General features: G+C 41.1%; 2 protein-coding genes across 10 annotated transcripts in view; one reads left to right on the top strand and one right to left on the bottom strand.

The window, feature by feature from the left end:
* LOC104144206 (OX-2 membrane glycoprotein) overlaps positions 1-27828 on the bottom strand; it is a 66501-nt gene that overhangs the window by 4416 nt on the left and 34257 nt on the right. For 4 of the 8 annotated variants that reach the window (XM_068908871.1, XM_068908882.1, XM_068908840.1 and 1 more), the window contains 2 exons: positions 13764-13805; positions 11615-11795 (listed from right to left, as the gene is read on the bottom strand). In XM_068908871.1, coding sequence (XP_068764972.1) covers positions 13792-13805 — 14 coding nt within the window. In that variant the 3' untranslated portion in view covers positions 11615-11795; positions 13764-13791. Of the gene's footprint in view, positions 1-10662; positions 11796-12875; positions 13806-27828 lie in introns of those variants that run through there. The other 4 variants (XR_011134748.1, XR_011134749.1, XM_068908922.1 and 1 more) reach the window with 3 other exon arrangements.
* Positions 1210-27609, top strand: BTLA (B and T lymphocyte associated). 2 transcript variants are annotated; one of them, XM_009675044.2, is made up of 6 exons: positions 1210-1599; positions 11305-11616; positions 12834-12869; positions 14125-14262; positions 15155-15201; positions 16338-27609. In XM_009675044.2, the coding sequence occupies exons 1-6, from the start codon at positions 1512-1514 to the stop codon at positions 16728-16730; spliced, it is 1014 nt and encodes a 337-aa protein (XP_009673339.1). In that variant the 5' UTR covers positions 1210-1511; the 3' UTR covers positions 16731-27609. The 2 variants fall into 2 exon arrangements, with proteins under 2 accessions (XP_009673339.1, XP_009673340.1); XM_009675045.2 differs by lacking the exon at positions 14125-14262 and having other exon boundaries at positions 1211-1599.

The following is a 27828-nucleotide window of genomic DNA, read 5'->3' as shown; positions in this document are numbered from 1 at the left end:
AATGGTCAAGGCTTTTTAATAAGATGACAAATTGGATATAATTTCTTTAACCTCCATCCAGGTGGAGGCCAAAACATATGGAACAAACTTAAATCCTGAACATTTGTCCATTTTTGAATGATTGTCTTAACTGATTGTTTTGCTCCCTAATTAAAATTTCGGTTTTCTAATAAGAAAACAAGTATCAACCGCCAATATTACACGCCTCGCATAAACTTTGGCTAACCCATTGACACAAACACACAAGCTATACTGCCAGGAGTCACATCCCTTAGTGATCAATTTTACTGTCAGCCACTAGATGTCTTTACCGTACACAAATGCGGTCTGCGCTACTGTGTGTGTAATTATGCTCAAGGAGTTTTCTTTCATAAGAAACCATCTTTCATCATTTGGCTGCATGATAATATTGTTTCTAAGGCCACTTCATAGTTTCTCACAAACGTCAATATACGATTCTCCTGATCATCATGGACTGAGCCAGGTACTTGTAGGCATGAAGTTCTGGCAAACCATACAATTATTTTCTCTAAAAGATCGCTTTGAGAAAAGCCTCACTAGTTTAAATCTTCATTAGAGCATAATATATGTATATTTTAACACAGAATTTCTTAACTGTCTTATAATCTTCCCTGCTTTCTTTGCGATTGTTGTGCTTGTGTTATAAGAAGTGATAGTGGCTGTATACAAAGTTCCTCTTCAGCCTTTGCTTTCTAACTTTATGAAGGGCAGAATTTTTGGGAAGGTTCAGCTAAATGGTTCTGATGTTTCAGAAGTATTTAGATGTTTTAGAAATATTTAAAGGAAAAAGCGTCCTGGGCATGCTGAAAAAGAACCCACAAAACCCAAATGCAAATTACTTGGTATCCCCGTAACAGAAGGTCGAAATTTGGAAATAGGGGAAGCAAGCATGTCTCATACTCTAGATCATTGTAAATTAATCTAACGCAAATTAAAACCATTCAGACAGATGTGTTTCTGACGTTCCACAGCTTCTGAATAGTTAATCTGTTCAAATTCAAGAATAACTTTGTAATTTTTTAATATTATTTGCAATTAAGGTTGAATTAAAATAACACAAAAGAACAGGAAAAAAATTAAGATAGTATTGTCTAAAATACTCTGGTGGATTGCTGCTTGTAAACTGAAATTTCAATTGTAGGAGTACCTTTCTAAAAAATAAGTCTGCAGCTGTGCTTATTGCACTGTAAAGGGAGCCAGAGGAGGAGGAGAGAGGTGTTTTGCCTTGAATTGCAAAGCAGTTCTGAGACGTTGTGAAATGATTAAGTGGTTCACGTTTCAACTGCACAAAAGACTACCGTGTAACCCATCAGATTTTTGCATGCTATATTGCTTCCCCACCCCTTTCTGCCCTTTCTTGACTGAAGGAACTAGAGAAGGGAATCGGCTCAGACATGCACTATGGGTAAACCTAACAGGATGTAAGAGGCCATCTGAAGTGCACTTTTTAAAGCCGCGGGAACCTCTCCTATCTCTACCATGCCCAGCAAATGAAGGGCCCTCCAGTCATGTTTATCAAAAGGATTTTACTGCACATCCTTCTAGTAATGCTGGCTCAGAGCAACTATCAAGTTTATGGTAAGATGCAGTCTTAGAATTTGACCTGTCTTTACTTGTAAATATTGAAGGGCGGGGGGGAACCCAAAACCCACAAACCAAAGCAATGCTTAACTCTGTGATTCTGTAAGGTGCTTTGGAGACAACCTGTATCTTATTATCAAATCAGAGACTCCTAATTTGATTAAAGATGATAATAACAATAATTGCGAAATATTAGGTAACTATCTAGACCAAAACTCTAGTATTTGGGGACCAAATACATCTTACTCTGTGGCCAAAGGCTCTGCCTTCTGGGGTTTTCAAGCTTTGACTTAAAATGCAGGAACTCTGTTAGCTCTGAATTGGATCCAGTTCACTACTGAAGTGTCCTTACCAGCTCATTAAATGTCCCTTCAATCATTTAGCTTAACTCAATCTAATTTTCATCCCACTTCCAACCTTGAAACGCCACAGTTTTTAAACAGAGATGTTCTCCTAGCTCAGTCTGACACGAGGACTACAGTGTGCCCAGCTCCCTTCTGGTATTTTTACTATGGAGATTATTTTGGGTCAAGTTCTTCCACGCTATTCTCACATAGGAGCTGTAAACGTTAGTTTTAAAAGGAAGGCAGACATACAGAAAGGATGATAGCTACTGGAACGGATGTGCTCAGCTGCTGTTGATTTGTTTTAGGTACATAACTGATAAATTATAAAAACATTTGTTATAAGACACCACTAAGATTACACAAGCAATTTGAATGGGGTATGTGAATCTTAGTTAAATATGCATGACTAACTCTAATAGTATATAATACCTTGCATCCTCCTTGTTTTGATGGCTAAAACACCTTGCTAACACTATAGGAAAGGTTAAATGAACATTCAGAGCACCTACCTGGGAAAGAAAACCCAAACCTTTGGTTTAAAAGACATGAATTACCAGGCTCAATTAAATGTAGCTTTTCTTTTTTTTTTTTTTAAATTAGGGTGTAATCTGAGCTCAGGCAAGCTACTGAATTGCTTCACATTTGAATTTCAAATGACTAAGCTAACATCCTTCTCAAGGTGCTGTATCCAGAGCTGATAACCTCCTTCATACCTTAATGGAAGTCCCGTTCTGGGACATATGGACAACATATACAAGGGAAATGAAGTATTTTATGTTGTGTTAATGTTGATGAAAATAAAGAACAGTGCACCTCACTTAGCAAAGAAACCCCAGCCAATAACTACAGATAAGTGCATGCACGCACATTTATGGTGGATATAGTTCTAAGGTCAAATAACACCTTTGCTATTGCACTTTGTTGTTGGATAGTCTGCGAATTCTGGTATTCACATAACTAAAAAGTCAAATTTCAGCCACCAAAACATAAAGGCATCCATTTATCTGTACTAACGCAGCTTTCATCATTAAGTAGTTGCATGATGTAACTGTCAGCTACCTCAGCAGGCAGGTCAGCTTTACTACTGCTACCATTGCCAGGAGAGAGGAGGGGAGGGGGAAAAAAAAAGAAGAGGCAGTGCAAACCCTTCACTGTACACAACTGAAAATAAATATGAATCGTACATTGCTGCATCTTTAATAAAAGATGAAAAAAGTGACAAGGACTAAAGTTAAAGTTCTGTTAACAAAATGCAAAATGACTTCCTCTGGAAAAAAAATTCAAGTTATGATATGAATATGTAAAATGACTAAGATAAAACTCAAAGTTTTCTCTGAGGCTGAAAAAAGTCCAAAAAATGACTGTATCCAAACATTGCTAGAATCATCTTCTGTAGTGCTTCTCTTTCTAAATACACCTCCCTGAATTCGAGGAGGAAGCATATTTTTCCATTAATTTCCCCTCCCCCCCTTTTTTTTCGCTAAAATTAAGTCATGAAGATCTTAGGGTTAAACTTGAAACTCTAAAAAATTAATGAGTTTTCTGGTGCACTTTTTGTAGTATAATCTGAATAGAAACTTCCAGAAGAGTTGCAGCTGAGCTAAAGGCATTGCTAGCGCTTCAGTGTGTTCATGGACAGACCCAAAAGTAGGATTCAAAACTAACCGTAGTCATTTATTTTTCCTGACTAGTTGACATTTTATATCTCAGCCATTACCTACCATAGGGAAATCATACATATTACTTGTATTTTAACCCTTGTTCCTGTTTAGAAGAGGAAAAAGAGGGGAAAAAAGTAGAGGGGAAAAGATAGATCCTTAAAGAAGAAATGCCTCTGAAGCTTCTTAGTGTACTGGGGTTTTTTGAGTTCTTAGATGAGTAGGCATAAAAGATACATTTCTTACAATTTAAAGATCAGAAGGCTCATTTTTTAGCTATTATTTTCCTACTAATGAGTTGAGATAGATGAACACAAAGCCATCTGCATTAGCATTGTTCCATTTGCTTAATGAATCATATCCTGAATATATTTTCTCCAGCGCATAGCACTAGTGAGATAAACTTTTAAAATTACATTTATTTTTTATTAGTAAGAACATTACCATAGGTATTTCCCTACTGCTTGAGTTTTGGGATACATGCTTTCATTTGAAATGTTCTCCCTGGAATGCACGGTACAGAAAATTCTCCCTACCTCCAGAAATCAATTCTTGGTAGAACAGAGCATGGCAACTGCAACCTATCCAGGAAGACGCTCTTTTTTTTTTTTTTTTTTTTTTAAGAAAACTTGCTTTTAGTTAATCTGAATCTTACTGAGGACTATAAATTTGAGGCCAATAGATAAAACTTCCCTACATTACAGATTCTTTTATCCTCTTGAAAACTGCACAGAAATCCTGATCATGACTGCCCATACATAATATACTGAAAACTTAAGTTTTAGTATATCATCCTGAGGCAAGCCTTACTTTCAGGCCTCAGTTTCTAAGAGTGTTACAGAAAGTATAATTAAATTCATCCCAGAACATGGTTGCACATACAGAATATAGTTAGCAGACGATAATGCCGCTAACATTGACTTGTCCTGAGCGACAGCAGGCAAAGACAGGAAAAATTAAAATATGTTGTCACAGGAAAAGCATGCCAGACCGTGTTCAAGCTCGGTTGACAGTGGAAGTTTATGGAGCATGTCTGTCTCTCTAATCACCACCAACAGCAGAACGTAAAAGGTTGTCTATCATCACGCATGTTGATTTTTCTTGTTAAAAGAAAAGATTTCTCTCATTGTCTAGGACATCACATTTTATATTAGTATTTAAACCCCAAATCTTCAGCTCTGACATCTATTACTGCTGAAGAATCCTTACAGGAAATCTGTGAAAGATATTTTAAAGTTTCCCTTCAGAATTTGTTTCCTGTATAAAGAAGGTTCCGAATCTTCTGTTTGTAAATAATGTTTTTTTAAGGTTTTTTTTTTTTTTTAAATCCACTTAAGATCTTTCACCAAGTTGGGTGTGATTTGAGAGAGGGGAAAGGTCAATGAGAGACTCACACGCTCATTATGAACTCCAGCACGGAACTGATATGGGAAAGAGGATGGATTATAGAAAAAGGCTCCCTCTGTCCCAAATTTTTAGTTATCGTACTTCAAAGCAATTCCAATTAAGAGTTTCCTAAAGCCTGAGAAAAGCGTTTTCTAACTCTTATTCATTTGTCTCGTCTGATATTATTCTACGGGGTCCCCACATTTCATTACAAAGACTAACAAACAGTAACCAAGCACTAGGTTTGTTTCTAGTAAGAATTAAAACAACTACAGCAAACAAGTCATCCAGCCATCAGTCACTAAATCACAAAAAGCATGCAAAAGCCAGTGATTTTGTTTTCCTGCTCCGATTATTATTTTGTAACACGTTACAAACAACAGAACCACTAACATAGGCAGCCTAAAGCACCATCGGCTTTGCGCTCTGCAAGGAAGGCCCCTTTTGGGGGTTCTATGGACAGCCTATGACTTCCTCCTACATGCTCAAAGGTAACTGGTAGTTTTCATAGCTCCTGGTTAGCAACTTGAAAAGATTACTCTATTTGATAGATAGGAGGGGGAAAAAGAAAAAAACACTCAATGAAATGATTGTGTTTACCTAGCATCCGCAAGCTGCTTCCAAGGGATGCACAAACAGTAACTAAGAAATTTAAGTCAATTTTCAGTAAGGTAAACGTCTGAGGGGAAAGGAGGAAGGGGAAGAAAAGGGGAAAGGAGCCCTGCAAAGTAGAAAAGGAGGACTAGTAGGGGTGGCAATAGGTATTGCTGAAATCCACTAACCTCAACCCTCTCAGTCTTGAAGAAGAAAAAAAAAAAAAAAAGACAGAGGATTTATATGCTAGGGCTAACTGACAGCAGGCTCCTAACCACTTTCCCCTGTATTAGCAGCTGGACATGAAGGCTAGAAGTCATCAGTGTATGGGTGAGTGCCATGTAAACTTCCATCTGAAAGACCCCCTGAAGGTCAGCTATATACTCTACTGCCCAGGTATCAAGGGCAGGCAGCAAGCATCGTGAAAGTTTTTCCACGTAGAGTTCCCAAAACTCAGTGATATGCACTATAGGTGCACTTTTGGAGAAAATGAGGGACATTGATTCCCTGCCATCTAGTGGGCCTGTGTCTGATTTTGCTTTGGTAACATCTTATCATTTTAGCTAACCTGATTACATTGGAATTATACTAGTAAGGTGAGTAATCTCCACCACAAGGCAGAGGAGCAAAACTGTGGCACATAGTGGCATAGGTACCTGAAAAAAAGGTACCTATTCACACTTACCCAATTGAGAAACAAATTAGCACATTTTATTCCAAATCACTTAGAAACTTTCTACATGATCCAAAATTATATGAGTAATCTTAGCCCCAACAGATATTTTTTTTTAACCAAACTCTAAGTAAGCAAATCTTTCATTTGCAGCGGACTAGCTCCTTCTAACTTTATTGGCAGTAGTGCAGGAAGTTGTAGGGAGGGAAATTTTTTGCTGTGATATCAGTACATGACACTTGCTCTATTTTGACCTTTCATCTAAAGAACAAGGCTTGCACAAAAACTACTCTAGAAGCATATCCAGACCTACGTAAAGGCTTCTGCTCCAGCAATGTCTATATTCCTACTCAGAATACGGATGGGGGGCAATTCATACCTTCCTCTACATCCACTGTTACCCAGCTGCCTCACCCTGGGGAGCTCTGCCACTGGATGTTAGTCTAGGTTACACTGACCAGTGCAAGACAATCATCTCTTTAGGTGCTATTTAACATTGATTAGCACACTTGCCTTTCTGATTTCCTACACAGCTAATGTTCATCTGAATTCATCATGGAGGTTAGTACCCTGTTCCAAGTAGATGCCACTGGATGTCCATAATTTGCTCAATTCGATCAGGTGATTCTTCCAAGACTGATAGGGATTTATACCTTGTCATAAAAGTACCAGATGACTTGAAAACAAGGGAAAGATGAGATTCCTGCACTAAACAGCTTCAGACTGCAATGAAGTCTGCAAATAGGCCCTTTGCACTGCTTGTGGAGTTCATTAACAGATCAAGCTTTAAATTAGAGAATGAAACGTTAGTCTGCAAATGTTAAGAATGAAAGAGGTACAACAATTTTGTTTCGTTGCCCTGAATGATAATGCTGAATGAAAGAGTGTCACTGAAATCTAGTTTCTCTCCAAGTTTTGAAACAGACTTTTCGGACTTCCAAAAAACTTTTTTCTAAAGAGAATTCTGAAAAAAATAAAGCTATGTGGTAAAGTACTTAGATAAAGGACGTCAAATGTTTCGCAGTATCAAAAAAATGCCGGTTCTGCAGAGACCTGCACATCCTTCCAGAAATACCTGTTACGTAGCATTATACCTGAAAGAAGGCTGCAACGAAGGAAAAAATCTGAATGTAACAGATACAGATACTTCCTGAAGATTTATCTTCCATAACAATCACTGCTCAAACAATTGAAACCTCTGCTTTCTAATTAGAGCTCTTTGTTTCCATTTTCAGACTGTCGCTAGCCACATGCTGCTACTGCAGCATGACCTAAGTCACTATGACCTACTTGCCTGAAACCAAATTGCACTTTTTTTCCCCCTCCAGCAGAAACGGCAAGGTGTAAGTGACAGATAAGTGATCCTGCTTCACAACTAAAATATGTCTTTCAGAATGATCCTATTTAGGAGGGCACAGCTGGGATGAGGCTGGTGAAATGCTGCCGTTCAGCTTGCTCCTCCTGTCTTGCAGGAGGCAGAGCAGGTGACTGGGTAGGGCACACGGACCTAATGCCCCAGGTGCCACCTTGTAAACACAGCTAGGCTACATGTTGGAGCTATTGCTACCGCGTCCGGATGGCTGGGGCTTGGGAGAGGGAATATCTCTTTCTGTACACCACATACTTCTTTCAGGAGCTCCTATTGTGGTAACGCACGTGAGCCTGGCTGCTTTCTGTGGTCTGTCACCCTTGTCTTCCTCCAGCAACAGGACAGCTGCATTAGGGACAAGAATCTGTGTACCTTTGCCAAGTCTTTTTCATATCTGTTTTTTTGTCCCAAGGTCCATGATTGTGACACACGGCTACATGTACTAACAGACCGGACTGTAAGAAACATCAAGGCATTAGTTAGTCCATCCTCTAGTCCCAAGGTAAATTCAGCTATATTATCCTGACAAATCAAATATCAATCTAGTCTAGTCCTTAGGGCTGTCAGCAGTTCAAAATCAGTAATCTTTCAAAGAAACCTGTTCCAGTATTTTACTGTTTTCATTATTATGAAGCTTTTCATACTATGTAATCGGTCTTTCTTACTTCACTGTCAGCCTATTACTTCTTGTTCAAATCCATCACAAATATGAAAACCGAATTACTTCATTCCTCTTTTATGCCTTTACAGGTTCTTATTATATTATTTCCTTTGATTGCTTTTCCTTAAGTTAAGACAGCCCTTAAAAGAAAGATTGAAATTCTTGGGGTTGTTTATCACATTCATGGTACTATTTGGCTTCTTTCCAGTTCAGAGAAATTTCAGATGTCGTCCCACATCTGTCTTGTGGAACAACGCAAAAAAACGGACAAAACTGAAGTACTCTTACCAGTCCTGAGCAGAATACGAAGATGTATTCTACATATGTCCTGTACGCTTTCCCTTCGATCATACTTCCCCTGAAATTGTTGTTTTGTGACAGTATGACATTGTTGGTTCACTTTTAGCTTGTAATCTACTCAAAGGCCCAAAACCTTTCTGCAATTTAAATAGTTATTCCCACCCAATATTTGCATCACTTATTACTCCTGTGAAGGAATATTTGCACTTGTCTTCTTGAACAGCATCTTGTCTTTTTATAAGCTATTTCTCTTAATTTATCAGGATCATACAGAAGTCTAAGCCTGTTCTTTAGTGTTTATACAATCCCTGACAGCTTCCTAACATCTGCAGATTTAATAGATATATTTTCTTATTCCTCATCTAGGTCATTAATAAAAACACTGATCAGAACTGGACTCAGAACCATTCAATATATAAACTCATATAAACCTTTTTTATACTCTTGAGGCTTCCTTCTTGTCTCAGTGAAGGACTTAACGATTCAGTCAAGCTGTTCTTTCACTGCACTTCTGTAGCGGAGATACTTAGTGCTTATATTCCTTTTATCCTTCACACGATGAACCAACAGCTTCATTTATCTCTTTTCCTTGTATCTATAAACCATGAGTTAACTCCCAGTTCTCTAAACCTACTGAAGCTTTCCTTGCCAAGTCCTCTTGTTTTTATTCTGCTGTTCTCCTTCTGTTCTGAAGGGCATTGAAAGACTTCAGTCTTACTTATCACCCACACTTCTTCTGCTGTAAAAAGACGTAATTTGTACCAAGAGCTACTATCATTCACCTTGTTCATCTTCTGATCTCAGTAAGAATATCTGAATTTCCTCCCTTTTCCCTCACGCAAGACCAATTTTAAAATCCTTATCCAAGTTTCTTACCTCTTCATTTTGCTACTCACCCCTCATTGATTGTCATCTAGAGCTACCCTGACTAAGAGAAAGCTGGTACACAAAGATGCTCTTTCCTTTTTTTCCTCCCTCAAAGGAACAGATTTCACAGACCAGCCTCCCATTTCTGAAGAAGCCAACAGCCTCCCAGAGCTACCGTCCACCTCAGATGATGGAAATTATAAACACCTGTCCCTGCCTGGCCCTTGGCACATGTGAGCATGGGAGATATAATGAGAATGTCCTTGTGCTCCTGGTTCCAGCCCGCCTGCTTCCAGAGCCATGGCGCTGTTTCCTAGTTGCTCACCTTTATTCCTCAAAAGGACCCTACTGGCCTGAGCAGAGCGGGCTGATGATCAGAGCGGTAGGGAAATCTCGCCAAACTATCATTTAAGATCTTGGATTTGGACCCCTGGAAGCAGATATTTCCTGGGATGCCAAGTCTGTGAGCAGACGAGTTTCTCCACTGCCCTTGGCAGAGAGGTATCAGAGACCACAATTTCTTGCTTCTTCAGCGGCTACAAATCTCAGCCGTACAGTGAATAATCTCTTCCCTATAATCAACTAAGATCAGGCGTATTTGATTTGGCAAGATTAGAATAATATTAAAGAATTATAGGTTTATAAGCAGATTAGTACTGCTTAATTTATAAACGTGCATTGCCAAAGTCACCTGAAAGAAAGTAAATTTAAAAATCAACAGTAGCAAAGTGTTAGGTCTCCTGTAATTAAGGCTATGAACACAGAAAATTATTTATGGGGTGGAATAATGGGAAATTTGTGGAGGAAAGGCTTGCAAATTAGAGGTGATCTGTATGGAACTTGCTGATCTGGCCATCTCAAGTTCCTGAATATACTACCCATGTATTCACAAGAAATGCTGTATCACATCCATAAGAAATCCTGGCTGACTCTGCAGTTGAGACAGTATGTCTCAGACATTCAGTTTCACAGCTTACATGCGCTGGCTACCCTGGAGCCCAGAGGCTTCTGGCAGACAGACCCTTCCCCTCTCTGCACTGCTCTCTCCTCCCGTGCACCTTTCTCCTACCTATAAAACTTTTCTTGAACAGATTTTTACCACTTTTTTCTACTCCTCTCCATCAGTCAGAAGATACAGATATAGCTAAGAACTTTTCCTTTAGGCTTGGACAATGTGAGGAAGTAGGGAGCACTTGGGTATCATGCAGCTTTCATTATTTTTATTTAGCCAGAGCAATCAAGCACGACAAGACACAAGAATCTTTAATAAAAGATCAGTACATTCAACACCAAGAGCTAAAGTGGTATACAATACCTTATCAAAACACTGAGTTCAACAAAACTTTAGAAAATCAAAAAATAAAGATAAGGTATATTTTTATGAAATACAATTCTTTTCGTTATTCTAATTACAACACATCTCTACCACAGAACAGTCTTTCCTTCTGTAAATTACCCAGAATTATGAAGAAAACAATGATCTGAAATAAATCTAAAAGTAAAAGAAAAGGTCTGTGAAAAGGATGACACAGGAAATCCTACCATGTATATTTTACCTATTTGTACTCTAAACTATTATATTCCAAACTTGGCTGAGATACAGGGAAAAAATGAGAATTTCCTATCAGTGGGAGAAAGTGCCTTTCAACAATCCTCCTTAAAATGAAAGAAAAAATAGTTAGCAGAGTTATCTACTATCAGTGTCCCATACAGAGATAAGATCTGCTGAAAGCAGACAAGGGAAGTCTCGAGCAATGAGAGAGAAAAGAAACTACGATTAGTGTCATGGGGAGTACGCAGCAGGAAAAAAAAAAAAGCATTTTTGTCATGTTTTTCTTCTGTTCTAGGATTTGATGCCACTGATTGTCCTGTTGAAATTCAAGTTAAAAGGAACTCCCAGTACAAAAGTTATCTTGGAAACTCTTTGGTTATATACTGTCCAGTTCATTACTGCCAGGAGAGGCCAGCCGTGCAGTGGTGCAAGATAGAAGGGAATGAATGCATGCTGCTGAAAGAGAGCAAAGCAGAATGGAAAGCCAATAATAAGTTTATTCTGGAGTTTTTCTCAGTTCACCATAATGACAGTGGAACTTATCGATGTCGAGCAACAGCGGGCACCTTGTCCAGTGAGAGCCATGGAATAAGGGTTATTGTTGAAGGTGAGGCCCCTTTATTATGAAAGAGTCCTTTAAAACAAACGAATTCCACATACCGAAAAACTCACGCATGCTAGAAGATGGCTTCTCCAAACATGTCCTTCCAGTGGCACAGGACTAGTCTGCATCCGGTTGTGCTGGTATCCACCACCTTCGTCATGCTTCAGTTACAATCTTGCTTCCTTGGCATGGGGGAAAGGAAAGAAAATATTGAATAAATAAAAGGAAGACCGGGGAAAGAAAAGGAAAGACACCACCACTGAACAGGCATTAGTGGGCTATCTGATAATAAAAAATGAAAATTAGAACAAAGATAGATTGTAGGAGCTCAGTCTGTTTGTATGTCACATGGACTAGACAGGATCCAAAGGGTCACGTTTTAATAGCTGATGAGGCCACACGACAGTAAAGAGAACAAAGCAATACAAGCCTCCTGCTGAGAATGATCTCTCTTGCTGCAAATGGAGGGAAAGTATAATTTTGCACACCGGCAGCAGGAAACCTTAGTTTCACAATAAATTTTTAAATGACCTTAAGGAGTTAAGGGCAAGTGAGGCCCTCAGGTTGATTTAGGCAGTTGGGAGGCCAAGTCAAGATTATGGCAAGCCGTGTCTGCCCTCCTCAATGTTGCTCTGCACCTAGGTAAGTGATCTGAGTGGTCACAGTGTCCTAGGGACCCCTGGTAGCATAGTTATGAAGTTGTCCTGTTGCCAGTTCCTCTCCTGGTAAGCTAACGGGCTTTAAAACCCTGTTTATTGCCACAGGAAATGTTGCAGCAGAGGGTGCAACATCAAACTTTAAGGCTGTAATGTGCTAGCAGACACAGTATGTGCCAAACTCGTACGATGCAAGTTTTTTTTGATGTGAGAAGACCAGCACAGATCCCTGAGTAGCTACTGAATGGTATAATCACAAATACCTTACCATGAATAAGTGGTGGAATCTATCTCCATTTGCCAATTATGCACTCTGCTCATCTGTCTATCCGAATGCCAAAGAGGTCCCAAATATAGAATTACTCTGTCAGCAGTGGGAGAGCAACACTTCATTTCTACTACCCCTCTCCCCAAAACTACCCTTCGCTTTTTGCATTTTGTTCCCTCCTCCACCCCCCCAACCAAAGCAAAGACTTGCGAAGACTTTGGTATGTGGTATGGAAAATACAAATGCATGAATGTCAGGCTGCCGTTTCATTTCCCTGTCTTGTTTTTCTCTTTCAGAAAAGCCTGCAAACATTATCACAAGTTCATCAGAAAGTAAGCTATGATTCTTATTTCCTCTTTAAGACAAGGGAAGTAATGAGTATTGAAATGAATTTCTGGTTGAATCGTTTTGTGCATTCAGGACAAATTTAAACTCATTGCTAAACTACTGTTGTGTGTTTCCCACACAAGAGGAACAAAATACAGTCTCTCAAAAGTCAGTTTTCAAGTCTACAACTATTCTGCATTCACCATTAAAGGGATAAAGCCAAACAGACCACCTCCTGGCAGTATGATCTACACTTCTGCTTTTTCATACACTCCTTAATACCTCAGGGATACATATGGCTTATACTTACAAACTGTTAGGAATCACACTATACCATCACTTTAACATACCCTGTAGTGTGCTTTTTGCTTTTTGCTCACAGTTGGTTATTGCTCACAATACATCTGTTGTGGACAACTACTCAATGAACTATAGCGTTCATTGACTGGGTCTGTTCTCCGGCGTCGCATCCATACTTTACGCACCAGAAGACAGCAGACCTCAAAACTGTGCATTAAGAATCTTACTCCTACGAAAAAACTCATTTATGTTACTGAGTTATGACTGACATTGCCTTTCTTCCCATTTCTCACTCTGTCCTCCGTCTTCAGTCCCATGCACAGGAGACAAGGACAGTTCCTGCCTCCTAATGTGCTTCCCTTAGCAGCCCTGTTGTCTTTTTTTTTTTGACAAGCTTCAAACGCAATCCAAAATTAATCTCAAGGTCCAATTCTTAAAAGGATCTAACTTAAAAAGATCTTAAAGTAAACTTAAAGTTAGACCTTTGGATCTAACTTAAAGTTAGATCATTTATCTGTCAAATGCTGCCATATGCATACCTCATACTAGCATCCATTTCCAGTCTCCATCACTACATTTTTTTCACAGTTGATACAAACCTGTCAGAAGGCTTCTTTGTTTGTTTGTTCACAGTGCAAAGACTAGGGAAAAAAAAAGAGGAAGAAAGATTATAATGGAAATATACGGCTGTATAGAGCAGCGCTCTAATTTTGACCCTTACATGTTTTGGCTGGTCTTGTACCATGCATCATTCACCAGTTACACTTTTCCATGCGCTTTTCCTTCCAGTATCTTAATACTTAGTAATCCACCCATGGAGATGGTAATCTCACAGCATGCTAATACTAAATTAGAGAATGCTTTACCTACCCTGAGAAGCAAGTTGCATCAGAAATACCTAACGCTAAAATCACCTGTCAAATATTATTCTATGCTAATACATGTTGATGCAATTTTTAGATACCACTAGTATCTCAGAAGATTCCCAAGAATCTGGAAATGACAAGATATTTCACTTTATTTATGCTGCATTATGCTTGCGCCTATGTTGTCCACTCGTCTTCACATGCATGTTTTGGTGTCTAAGGTGGTACCATGGTGAGCAGTTTTATCCTACGATGTCTTCCTAGTGTGTGTTTGATTCCTTTCCTATTCAGAGCTTAAAGTCACTCAAAGCATTATGAAAATGCTCTAGTAACTACCCCTTTTGATTGCTGAGATGTCTTTATCAAGTGTGGCCATACTGAATCTTTAAGAATTTAATTTATCGCATGTACTGTTCCTTCCAGAGAGAGAGGGATGGAAGTAAACCAAGAACAAATCAAAACTTCAGATTTTATAATAATTGAAAATTTTTGTCCTATCTTGTGAATAATCATGTTACAAATAAGTTGGAGTGTTAGCCACGTAAATGCAGTCAAACTCTATCCAGTTGCATTTTGCACCCCTAACTTCCCTCTAAAATATCAAATAATTACATTCTTAATCTTTCCTGTTTTATAAGAACTGTTATGCAGCTGCCATCTTATAAGTCACGAATGGAACTTAAGAGTTCCCCATATGTTAATTTAGGCAAAGTGATTGCTCATTGCCTATTATACTTCTATGAGTTTTCTACTTCAGGAAAAGGAATTACTTCATCTTCTAAAAAAATTTAAACTTTACTAATGAGATGGCTTGAAGGTTTTCTATGCCTTTTTCCCCCCATCCAATTCACTGGATATAGAGAAATCTGCCCCAAGTACACTAGGAATTTTTCTGCTTTTATTCAGAGGGGTTCTGAGGAACACAGAAACTCGTTCTATACATACATCTTTCTATGTTTATTGCCTTTTCTTAGAACGGCTCTTTCCAAATCCACATTGGGAATAGATTTCAATTCTTTGAGGTGCGCTCAATAAGGCAAGGACTGCTTTAGTAATGAACATCCCCTCTGTGGGCAGAAATGCTGCTTTTTTGAAACCTTCTTTTCTGTTTTTTTCTTCCCTAGCAAAGCAAAAGAGAACTCCATTAACCCCACAGAGACGAGAGACCCTGGTATGTTTAAACGCTGCCATAATGCAAAACTTGGTCATGTCCTGCATAACCATGTACTTAGAACAAATCTTTGTGTAGTGTAAAACTTAGAATAGAACCAAGACAAATGTCGTGACCCGCTTGTTGCCTGGACAGCAGGGCGTCCCTGACGTGAGAAATCGTCATGGCTGAGCTGAGGGAAGGTCCTTAGCCACAAATGTACTTTAGGCACCTAAACGCCTATTGAAATGTATTAATTTTTTAAGTGCCATTTCAGTAAGAGTTTAGGCGCCCAAAGTACCTCTGTGGATCTGATTCTGACTGGCTGCATAAGACAGAAAATATCACACAGAGTGTGGCACCTCATCATCAAACGTGCTAGTGTAGAAAAGAAAGGCTTTTGTATGTGCCTGCCATGAATTCACGCAGCTCTTGCAGACAGTTGCGGAGAAAATAAACAGGCAGAAGGCAGAATGCAAAAGACGTGGCAGGAGCTGATCGCTATCGGTCACAAGGGAAGCACTGGGGGGCACCACAGGGCGCCAAACAGACTGCCGAGCTCTCGAGGGGCGAGTTGGAGGAAAGCAAATTAAAAGCAGTATATTTTACGTGGCTAGCAAATGGATGTCAAAAGAGTATTTCCTTAGGGAGAGATGAATTTATACAGAAATTTGAAGATTTTGGAAAAGGAGATTTATTTGGAGAATAGTAAGACAAAAAGGAGACAAAGCAAGAGATCAGGGAATAGAAGGACAGGGGCAATCAGGAAAAGGTAATTTTGGGTTTGGAGATGAGCATAAGAAAGATTTAATAGGCTTGGAAGGGAAAGCCTGAATAAGTGGCATAAAAGAGCTCTTGCAAGATGATAGACCAGCTTCGCCTTAAGTGAAATCATGCAAGAAAAAAAAGACATGGCTGAGTTTGGGAAAGGAAATGGAGAGAGGCCAGAGCAGCAAGAATGACTTCCAACTTTATTTCCAAGATCAGTTTATCACCCAGTGGTGGGTTAATTCACCTGTGCTCAAAAGCATACCTGTAATTGTTGACGCAGTTTTAAAGGAAGAAAGCAACTTACATTCTTACACATCTCTTCTTCAGCAGGAGCATGAGTAACACCTTGATGTGCCCAGAGCTGTACTCTCTTCTGTTTTCTGCAGGTCAGAGGTCCAGCAGCCATTCCATACTGCGCTGCTGGGACAACTCAAGCGTCAGATGAAAGCTCCTCACTTTACTACTGCTCCATGGTTAGCCCATGGCAGCTCTCTGACAGCTCTGCAATTTATGATAACGATGTCCCTCACTGCGATGCTCACAGGACAGCACCTAAAGCACCTCACTGTGATCCTGCCATCCCTTCCATCTCAGCTGCACCTGAAAGCCAAGATGTCCTCATTTATGCTGCACTAAATCATTCCGCTTCTGCAGAAAAATGCCAGAGAAGGGAGCCAAGGGTGGAAAATGAACTCACTGAATATGCCTCCATTACTGTAAAAAATAAACCTAGCCAGGACTTCTCCAGTCACCCACTTTGCAGGCAGTCTCAGGTCTAGCTCCCCTCTAGGACATCGTTTCTTTCTCTCCTGTTATTTCTCTTCGTTATCCTTCCTGCGTTCAGGTTCTGCTTCCAGTCTGACCTGGACTTGGCTGTGGTTTGAATACAGACAAGGGGGAGGAGAAGAGGAGAGGGTTCAGCCAGGATATAAACATGTAAAACAAATCCATGAGGAAGATGATACCTCCCTCCAGATCACCTCCCTCCTAACTAAATGCTAAGAATGTTTGTTGGAGAATTTTTATTTGAGGTTTCCTCAGTTTTGCTAAGGGAACCCTTCTGAGGACTGTTTTTCATTTCAGTTTACTCTGTCTCCTTCGGAAGGTCTTTAAATACCACGAATGTCTAATCCTATTACTAATAATAAGCAAGTGAATCCTTTTGTTTGTTTGTTGGGGGGAGGGAAGAGGAGGAGAGTTATTTTTCTTATACAAAAAAATCACACAATGTTTGAGATAATATAGAAATACAATGCTCTTATCTGCTATTGGTGTGATGATTAATTAGCTAAGTCACTGCATGCTGCTTTTGTCTCTGATGAATGACGGAAATATCAAAAGATGAGCAGTAATAGACCTCAGTTAAAATCAGAAATTTTTGTTCACAAGTAAGTGCGTGCAACTGTGCCATGCTAAGTTTTCCTCCAAATACTGGCACAAAAACGTGATTATGCTTCATGCTCAGGTATGTGGGAGAGAAGATAAAAAGGAGGTAAAGGTCAAAGTACCATCTGAAGTTTGAAAAGAGCACTCACACTCTTCTTTTGCACCACTTATTCAGCTCTAACTTGGATATCGTGCATCTGGCTCCTGGAAAATAATGGGCTTAAAAAAAACTTACTCGTAGTAATATTTGCACCAAGAGTTTTAGAGCAGTATATACAGAGTCTTTAACTTCATTAAAAATTCAGATCACAGTTGAAAAGGAAGGATGTACTAGATCTGCTGCTGTCAGGGTGCACATATTGCACCAGATGACTTGCACTTAAGTTAATGGAAGAAAGTCAGGCTCCTTTGTGGTCATATTTTTTCTTGGTGTTATTCTGGCTAACACCACAGCGTGTAAAAGATATGCACTCACTCCGCTATTTTGATAATTCAGGCGGTTTATTATTCTTATGATACCTTTGAGTTCTCCTTGCTTTTGAACTCAATCACAGAATCTGTGGCAAAAAAAATCTACAGTAATTGTTTCTGCACTAAGTTGTGAGCTCAGGCCATTAGCTGTTGATGTGTTTTAGGTTTTTTTTAGAAATATATAAGTTATGAACCTAGTAAGTCAATGATAGTCCTTATTTTTTTAAAAAAAGTAGAAAATTATCTCCTAGAAAAATTCAATTTGCTGTGTTCATTTTAGTGGGCCAGGTCTTATACGGTTGGAGACTAGCTGTTTTAGTGAGGGGCTCAGAGACTTTTGGATCAAGTTATGTATGATTAAGGGCCCAGAAATAGAGCTTTAAGTACATTTATTGCTCAGCTGATAAAAGTAAAATTATTTTCATGGACTAGAAATGACTTTCAGAAAAAGGACAGACTATTTCTTGGAAACAGCTTCTACCTCAGTGGTATTAAACTGAAAAACAAGGACAGCCATTCAATGAAGAGAGCGCCTAAATGGACATGCACGTAGGCCTTGCAGACAGAAGGGAAAGAGTAAAAAGGCCTTCCTTCCTGAGAACAAATGCAGGTGAGACAATGCGGTTCTTGATGATGCTTTGCAATTCTCTGCCCATGATATAATACATATTGGGAAAAGTCTGGGGTTGCTCAGAAAGGCAAGGAAGGGAGCTGGGGGCAGGTGGGTTTCCTGTGCAAGTCCCCGGCCAGCACCGAGGCACGTCCGTCTGAGTACATGCTGCTTTCCCTCTGCTGCCTTCACGAGCCAGAAGCATCAGCAGGTCCCTTCACAGCAGTCCCAGAAAAAAGTGCTGGCACCAGAGACCTACAACCGGGCTGAACACGTGTAACAAGTACTGCACCACCAAGAAACGCAGCGGCCACAAAAATCTTAAGTTGGCTTGTCTGAACGAGACTGGGAACCTCGGCTTAGTGAATTTCCCAGAGAGCCAAGTTTGATTTGGAAGGGGAGATTTTTGTAGATAAACAGGAAGCTCCTCACCACCTCACCATCAAATGTGCTAGCACAGAAAAGAAAAGCACAGGAGCCTGCAATAGGTTCATTTTTATAAGCAAACAAATCAAAAGACCGTGCCTTTTGAAGCAGGGAAGCAGGATGAGCTCACTGAAGCCACCAACCATTTAAGGCACACATAATCCGCTCAGATAAAGTACTGTGTCACTCAGTTTTCACCATCTCTTGAAAGAAACAAAAAAAGTTGTTACTCCCACCTACGCTGTAAAACTAGCCAGTGGATTGGAAGGACTGTGTAACATTTCAGTTAACGAGTTACATATTCATCTCAGTCATCTACTGCCTCTCTCAATACCATAACGTGATGTTTGAGATGGCACACCAATGCCACGTGTGTTAAGGTTCAGTGGACGGCCTTCAGATTTTATAGGGCAGCATCCTATTGAATGGGCAGGACATCAGTAGGACCAGTGCAGTGTCACGATTTGTCCTGCCTATGGCCTCAGATCATTACTGAAAAGAGCAAGTACTAGGGTTAAAGCATCCTTTCAAACCATACATCCACTATAGCACATTGAAGTAGACAAATAGGGTTGGGATCCAGTTTGTGGGGAATGTACAGCACCTGTGCAGCCTTCCTAAGACATGGCCCCAGGGCTTCCTACCTATATATATAATTTTCTACTCTTAACTTTCATTCGTTATTTTTGCAACAAATAGGCTGTACAGGTATGGTCACACAGGAAGCCAGAGGAGCACATACAAAGATGTGCTGCTCTCAGTTACACCCACAAACCCAAGTGGAAAGAAAACAGTGAAGTCTGTGGAGCTGAAAGTCTGTCAAAGCCAGCAAATCTCATGATTACTCTTCACTGCAGTCCAGTGACCTTTTCTTGCATGGGAGGAACCCATATCTGCGCTGCCTGGCTGCTCCCTCCTGAGCAACCCACATAGCACGTAAGCCTGTTAACAAGCTTGTATGGAATGAGTGGGCCCTTTGAACAGACAGTAAAACACTCAAACCCTTCTAGTTTCACTTTCCCCAATTTTTCCTCCCGAAAAATCTTACGTCCTTATCAGAAAATTAAAAAAAACGTATAATCGTGGGAGGTTTATTAATTTTGCCAACTCTCAGATTCAAAGGTCTAACAGATGAGACTGCTCCTGGTAAATGATAAACTTTGCCATATTGCTAGATCAAGTAACAGCTTGCTAAACCTTGCTTCTTCATCTGCCTGTTTTGCAATACTTTCTCTCACATGTCCACCATATCCTGATCCCCATTTTGTATCACAAGGAGCACAGGCACCTACCACTGTTAGCTATGGTACCTGCACAGTTAAGGCCACAGACTAAAGACAAGAAGAAAAAGGGGCAGAAAAGATAGTTGAAAACATAGGATACCTCGGGACTTGGCAGCCAAGCTCTGCACCCAAAGCCCTGCTTCCTGCACCCCAGCCATTCCCCGTGCTGTCGGATAGGATCTTTCCAACCTCCAGGTGAGCACTAACATTCCCTGGGTCTCCCTGTATCCTACATGTCCTCACTGGGAAGCAGAGTAAGGAAGTCCAGAGCTGAGCCCTGGAACCAGATCCACTGGACCAGGTGCACAGATAGGTTCAAGGATGAGGTAAATATCCATTTCCTCACCTGGCTTGTTCCCCATCCTGCTCCTCTCACCAGCTTCCCCATTCTGCACTCTCCACAGCTTGGTTTCCCTACCCTATTTTGTATCAGCAAACCCCAGCTCAGGGAAATGGTGACAAAAGACAGGAACCAACTCTCAGAAGGTGGCCAGGGATGAGACAGACAAACAGAGCAAGCCAGAGGGGAGAAGAGGGAGGTCTGAAGAGGTGCACAGAAAAGGGTCCTCAAGGAGGACCACAAGAGTCTAGCAGAGTTGGTTGTGGAGCTTGAGGTGTAAGCAGCAGCTCATGTCCCTCAGGCCAGACAGCGACTTGCAAGATGAAGTACTCTCATTTTTGTGGGAGTTTAATTGGCAACTACTATTTTCCATGAAAAAACGTGCATTAGGGGCACACTCATGTGCAATTTCTGTTCACCTAAGGAAAAGGAAAATGCCTAAGAACCAAATAAGCCCACATTGCTCTCCAGGCAGGTCAGTGGTATACATCATCCACGTGAACCAACTGCACTGATACCCTTCAGTTTCACACAGATAGCCTTACCAAGCCCTCTACTTTCCTAACTACTGTATTTAAGTATCTAGCCTGAGCTTAAGTCACAAACTGCTGTTCCTCTTTCTCCCTTTTCCTGTGCGCACACACCTCTCTAGAAATTCGTAGTGGAGATATTACTGCCAGTTACTGTAATATAACTACAGAAATAGGACTTAATCAATTTTGGAAACAGAGATTGTTAACAGACTAAGCACATGACACAGAGGAGTTCATGTTTTAATGAACCTGTAGAATTATGCATGCCTCTTATAACTGATTTAGGCTTTGTATTGAGAGGAAACATGCTTGATTACCTGAAGTTTGGAATAAAGAATATGCTTGGCATGACATGTAGTCGGATTTAACTGAGAGCCTGGAGTGATCATTTTGAATCGGTTCAAGAATGATTCTTTGCTGCCTCAAGCAAGTGGTGTGACAGCTAATTTTTCATCCAAGCTGCGTTACGCACAGGTAAACTAGGAGGAACCCTCTTTTCAAATGAGATTTTCCTGATGAGCTAACTAATGCACATGCATTGCTCTCTAGTTATCATACAGCTGCATGCAGCATTACTTTGATGCCACTTAATACCGGTGTTGTGCTCTTTGCTGCAGCTTGGCTGCTGAGACACAGTCTCTCTTTGGAGAGTGAGTCATGCACTCAGGATCCATAGTGCAGCTTTGAAAAAGGGAAAGGCATTTGGAGGCAAACATACTCAAAAAGCACATTACTGGTACATGTAAAGGAACTTTATGATATTGTGGCTAGAAAACACCAGTAACTAACAAGCAAACTCTCCAGTCCTTACCAGCAAGAACCTCTAGCTGAGTAGGCTGGGAGTCAGCACTTCCTAAAATCAAGCCACACTGGCTAATAGGGACCTCTTTAACACTGTAATAACAGTCTATCTATTTCTTTCCATCTGAAATTGTGGCTAATAACATATTCTGTGGCCTATTTGTCCCTGAGTTGAGGTATTATCTGTTAAAAGGCCCTCCTATTGCATACACAGCATTTCTGTGTGTAGGTAGATGCACTGACATGTGTGCGTTGACCCACATCTGGACTTGTGACCACATTTTGTCAGGTCTCAGCACTGTTCACTTTCTGTTCACAAAGAACCAGATTTTTATCTAATGCAAAGGGATCCAGCTTCATCAAAACCTCATTTTTCACCAATTGATGAGTAACTTGAAATGTTTAAGTTTTACAGACAACCGTTCTTCAAACACAGCTCAAGAAAGTCTGTAAAGTCATTATCCACAGATAGTGAGGCTGCAGCCTCAGAGACTTAAGGGATTAAATTTCTGTTCTTCCATGTAGCCCTGAGCTCCTATTCTAAAAAAACATCTCTCTCTCTGCCTCAGTAAAAAAGATGGGATTGTTGACTTCCAGTGCGCACTGAGAAACTTAGCTACTTTCTAGCATTTCTGGATTATGGGAAGGATGGTGGCTAACAAGCAGGGAAGGCTTTTGCTAACTTCCTTCCTTCCTGCCTGCCTTTCTTTCTTTTGGTGTTAATTCCCAGAAATCTAATATTTAAACTTCATATGAGGGATTTAGCCTCATTTTTATGCATTTTCAGAAATTCTGCAGAGAGGCCCAGAGCCTTTGGGGAATGTCACTTCAATTACATTTAACAAGAAATGAATTAAATGACTTGTAGTTACCTTTGTCCATGTCTTAGTTCTTGCTAGAAGAAGTGGCAGCTTCAGTAGACCCTCCATTTTCTCAGGAAAGTCACATTTAAAACAATAGTGGTGCATTTTAACTACAGTGGCAGTCTGCCATGGCAGAAAAGCGAGGTGCAAAAATTCACCTTATGTAATTTGTGGCTATAGTATCACTAGCAGTTCCCCGGGTTGGGACCTCACAGATGCACACAGAGGACGGTTAATCTTGCTCAGAGGCTGAGAAATCCATGACCTATCAGCTTCCTCTTCTCTGTAGTTCGGGGACAGGCTTTACTGAAACAGTGGTCTCACATCATAAGCAAATGAGGGAAGTACTAAGCTGTGATTTTAGACACCTACTTCTTAAGAGAAAACACAGGCTGAGCAGAAACAGATTTTGCCCACGGAAGGCGCTCATCTTCCAGTGCGGTTTCTCTTCCTTCCTTGGGGAGCTTTAGAGCTCTACGCTTGTGAGAGAAAAAGCAAAAGATGAACCAGAGACAAGTCAGAAATGTTAAAGTCGTCTGGCTGGCCTCAAATTATGGGAGAGGGTGCCAGAAAGCACACTGAAAGTGGAAGTGGGTAGAATGAGAGCAGGCAGCTCTCCCCGGGGATCTGGGGAGCCTCACATTTCTTTCCAGCAGCCCCCTGGGGACACAGCACTTGCCGAAGGGCCAGTTGCCACTGAGACGTGCAAGCTGAAAAACGCACGGAGAGAGATTTTAAGTACGTGGCGGGTGGGGGCGCAAGGTTTCATTTTCTCCTCATCTGAAGAGTTTTGCAGCATCTGTCTTGAGACAAGAGGATAGCTGGTATCCGAATTAGCAGTGCAGCATCTTTCACTAGCACAGAAGGCTCGGGGAACTTTTTTTCCCTACTGAAAAAGGGAAGAAATGTAAGTCATCCCTTAAGTAGCCTTTGTAACACATTTCTCGGCATATTTTGCAAAAATGCACCTGTTTCACAATATGGGAAACGGGAGTGGGTTTATTAATGGCTTAGAGGTCAGAGAACTTTTGGATGTTGGTTGTAATAACGAAATGAGACTGCCTTCTTCAAAGCTGTATGTACACATATTTGGCTCTAACACCAAATACCACACGCCTGCTCTTGATAAAGTCATCTTAGGCTACGCTTAGGACCACAGAGGATCTCTCTTGGAGGAGACCTCTGGCCACCCATGGTTCAGCCTGCACTTTACCTAGGGTCAGCTTTGAAGGTACATTAGGTTTCTCAGGGTCTGGTGCTTTTCCACACTCCATCTTTTCCACCAGTACAGTGGATGAAATGACTCTGCTTTTGCAGAGTGCAAGGCAAGAGAAAGAAGGCTAGGAAGGACTACATGACCCAAGGCAGGGTCAAAATACTCAAGCCATCTGCAATAGGCCTTTTCCTAACTTATTTTTAAAGCCTGTAGCGATGGAGAGTCCTCAGTCAGTCACGGCCATTTATTCCGCATCTTATAATCATTATTAAGAGAGGCTTTTCTTCATGTCCAGCGTGAACACTCACACACAAACTTAAAGCCGTTACTTCCTATTCCATTTCAAGGGGACAGGAGAATATTTACTCCTATTCTCTGGACAGGTTTGTATTTACATATTTGAAGACATCACACCTCACACTAGACTAAGCAACCTCAATTCTTTCAGCTCTTCCTCAGACCCATCGGCAGCCTTGCTGCTGTCCTCTCTGCTCTCTCCAGTTGGCTCACATCCTTCTTCAAGCACAATGCCTGAAAAAACGGACTTACTGCTTCATATATCTCTACTGAAATCCTTATTTCCCTGAATCAGCAAACACAGTTATCATATTTGCTTTCCAGGAGGAAAAAAAAAAATAAGAGTGGTGCTCTGTGCTAGATGAAAAGTTGTAAATTCATAGATCTGGAAACAGCATTCTTGCTCCAGGAAGTGGACATGTACTATGCAGTGAGCTTTCACTGTAGCATAACAAAATCAATAATAAAAAAGCAATAGGGTGATACTATCAAGGTAAGCATGGATTATGAAAACAATTTATACACCTACGGGGGCCTCCCCTACCAGCCCAGGTCCAGGCCCCCATCTCAGCCCAGCCTGGGGCTGTCAGTCTCGTTGCCCTGCGACGCGGCAGTGGTGCCGGCTCCAGCCTCACCACAGCCCTGCCCGGCCATGGGACCCTCCCAGCCTGTGGGCACCTCCCCAGCCCCAGGCATGGGAAATCACCTGCCAGTCTGTACCACTGCTGTGAACATATGCTGTGATTTTTCTGGAAGGGAAAGACATAAAGAAGGCAGAGCAATCTCCTGTTTATACATTGCTCCATTACCAAAGGTAAGGTGAAAAGCACCGAATTTCTGAAACACACGAAACACTTGTAAAGTGAAAGTCTTTCATTTTCTAAATTCTTGGAAATTTTGGACAAATGTCTCAAAACATTCTACTTCCTTGGGAAGTATTTTTACAGTGCAGTGATAAAACCCCTGATAATCAGAAACCAATTATAAAAACAATACACTGCAGATTGGATCTTCATTATGAGTATGAAGTATCTAGCAAGTGTACAGGAACACTAATCTGTGTGCCTGAACACAGATCAAAGAAAGCCTTCCAGAAAAAAGGGAATACACCTAAAATCTATCTGACTCGCCACAGGTGCACACAGAGAAAAAGTCTGTTAGTTTTGGTGACGGAGAAAATAAAAGCGACTGCACGTTAAACCCATCCACTCACCTTTGCAAATCACAGTTCTGGTTGCAATAAGTAGACAACAGAGTCTGAGTACACCACCCTAATACAATAGTTATTCCAAAATAGTTAAGCTAAAGTCTTACAGAAAGAATGGGGGTTACTGAGGGATGACAAGTCAGGTGTCAAGGACGGCTACAAGGGGTTTTGCCTACACTAGGAAACTTATTCCAGTGTTCACCAGCTTTTTATCTGTCAGTTTGGAAATGGTTGGCAGCAGCACTGGAGGCGCATTTGTGGTCAGGCTGACGTCACGCTGTTCAAGCCTGGAAGGTGCTGCTTCTCCCAGTCCAGTAATACAAAATACCACAAAACTGCGGTAGGAAGCTAACCTCCTCCACTTCAGCGTTGGCAAAACCCCAGCTTAGGTATTTAGCAGCTGCAGGTAAAACTTTGAAGCCCTTTCCAGCCGTGACAAAGCTAGAATGAACCAGCCAATGCTCTGCCATTTGGCGGCATGCCGAAAACGAGCAACCAGGAAGGAAAGCCACGAGCATCCACCAGGACAGAGGAACGCTGCAGTCCCTCTATTAGGGAAGAGCAGAATATTTCTCCTGCCTCGCGAGTTTCTTTTCCCTAGAGCATGCAGCATCCTGTCCCGCTTTGGAGTATTTTCTAGCAAAGCCCATGCATCGTAATTTGTGCTGCGAGTGGCGGGGCTGAAGCCTACCACGCCGCCAGCCACTAGATGGCAGGGAAAGGCAAGGCGGCACACTGCCTGGGCTTCCCCGGCGAGCAGCACCCTGGCAAACCCTCCGCCAATTTCCTCTTTTTCTGCTTTCTTTTTTCTTTTATTTTTTTTCTTTTTTTTTTATTGTGATATTTTAGGGGGTCTTTGGTTTCCTCTTGTGTTTGCACAGTGCTGAAACAGGACACGCCACTTCTTCTGAGGCGCAACTCAACTGTGGCCCAGCGGCCGCCTGCGAGCAGCATGGGCTCCTTTTAGGGAGGGCAGGTGCTTTTCTGCAGTTCCTTGGAAGATGGGACGATGTGCCACCAGCCAAAAGTGGATTTCATTGATTAAGAACAAAATAAAACCCATTTTTCTTGAATTATATCCTCAGCTGCTCACCCTTTTGCTCCTTCTTCTCCTGTGCGGCTAGGTGCCCAGGAAGAAAATCCCACACAACTGTTGCAATTTCAGGGCTAAACTGATGGGGTACTATTTTTATTTCAATTTTTGGCCCAGGAGTGGTTTCATTTGCTTAACCGGAGAACACCAAGCATAGCGAGTGGGGATGAGTCCATTTTACCACATTTATTCTGTTTCAAGTCTTTTCTCTAATCCTATGCTTTTTAATTAATCTGGTGCCACTGAAAGGCCTTGCCATCCAAAAAGTTGTACTCCAAATAGAAACAGAGTAAGATTCTTCATAACACTACTACTACCACCCTCTTACGTCTTTCCTGACCCAGAGGAATTCCCTGTATGGATGGAAGTTGTCCCCGTCCCATCCCTGTGCCGAGCTCCGGCAAGAAGCTAACCACATTTCATTCAGCTGACTCCAGTTGCCTCCAGCCCTGGCACCCCTGCCAATAGGGCTGCCTCATGAGCTCACTGCCACTTGGCTATCCCAAATTAACTGCAAAAATAATTACCTTTCTGTTTATTTTCTTAAAAGAGTATGTGTTGGGAACACAGACCACAGTCCTCTCCCAGGCATTCTCTGCTCTCATCTAGCTTTGTCCCTGACAAATAAAATATTTTAAAACATCATGCTAGTATTTTCTCAGAGTCTCTTTCTCTTTAAAAAAAAAAAAAGTAACAAAACAAAACAAAGTAAAACCTCATCTGCCACACAAGATATAATCAAGCGTCCCAAAACCAGACCTTCTTATCTTACCATTGCACCCAGACTCTGGTATGGGATCCAGCCCACGCGCTGCAGACAGGTGAAGCAGAACATCATGCCTGAGACAGCCACTGCGAGGCTCCCCTTGGACTCACAGCTCACAATTTGTCAACCTTACTAAGTGAGTATCAGATAACTCACACCATAAAAAGGCTGATTCCCTCTTTGGTTAGGAGTAAAGCTTCGCTCATAGGCAGTGCCCGAAATATGCCCATGACCTTCACCAAGGAGAATACCAGTTCCTTTGGTTTGCCATGGCAGATTCATTTGCCATTGTCTGCAAGCCTCCTTTCCAATGCTAGTAACCTACTTACACCTAGATAAATCAAGGCACAGCTATGAATGACATCTGCTCACCTGATCTGTATACTGGGTCCAAGTTTGATCCACTGAGCCTAGATCTGGGACAGAAGATCTTTAATCCATGTTAATTTGTAGATATCATGTTGCAAGTACAACAATAGATAATCAGTAAGCAGGAAGCGAAGTAATTGTTTCAGCCTTCTGGACGGAAAGGAGTGAAAGAAACTGCACCGTGGGGTCCTTCCTAGGAGTTCAGAGACAGCAGCA

Source organism: Struthio camelus, chromosome 1, assembly GCF_040807025.1.
Source record: "Struthio camelus isolate bStrCam1 chromosome 1, bStrCam1.hap1, whole genome shotgun sequence".
Lineage (NCBI taxonomy): Eukaryota > Metazoa > Chordata > Aves > Struthioniformes > Struthionidae > Struthio > Struthio camelus.
This window is presented reverse-complemented; position numbering and strand designations above follow the sequence as displayed.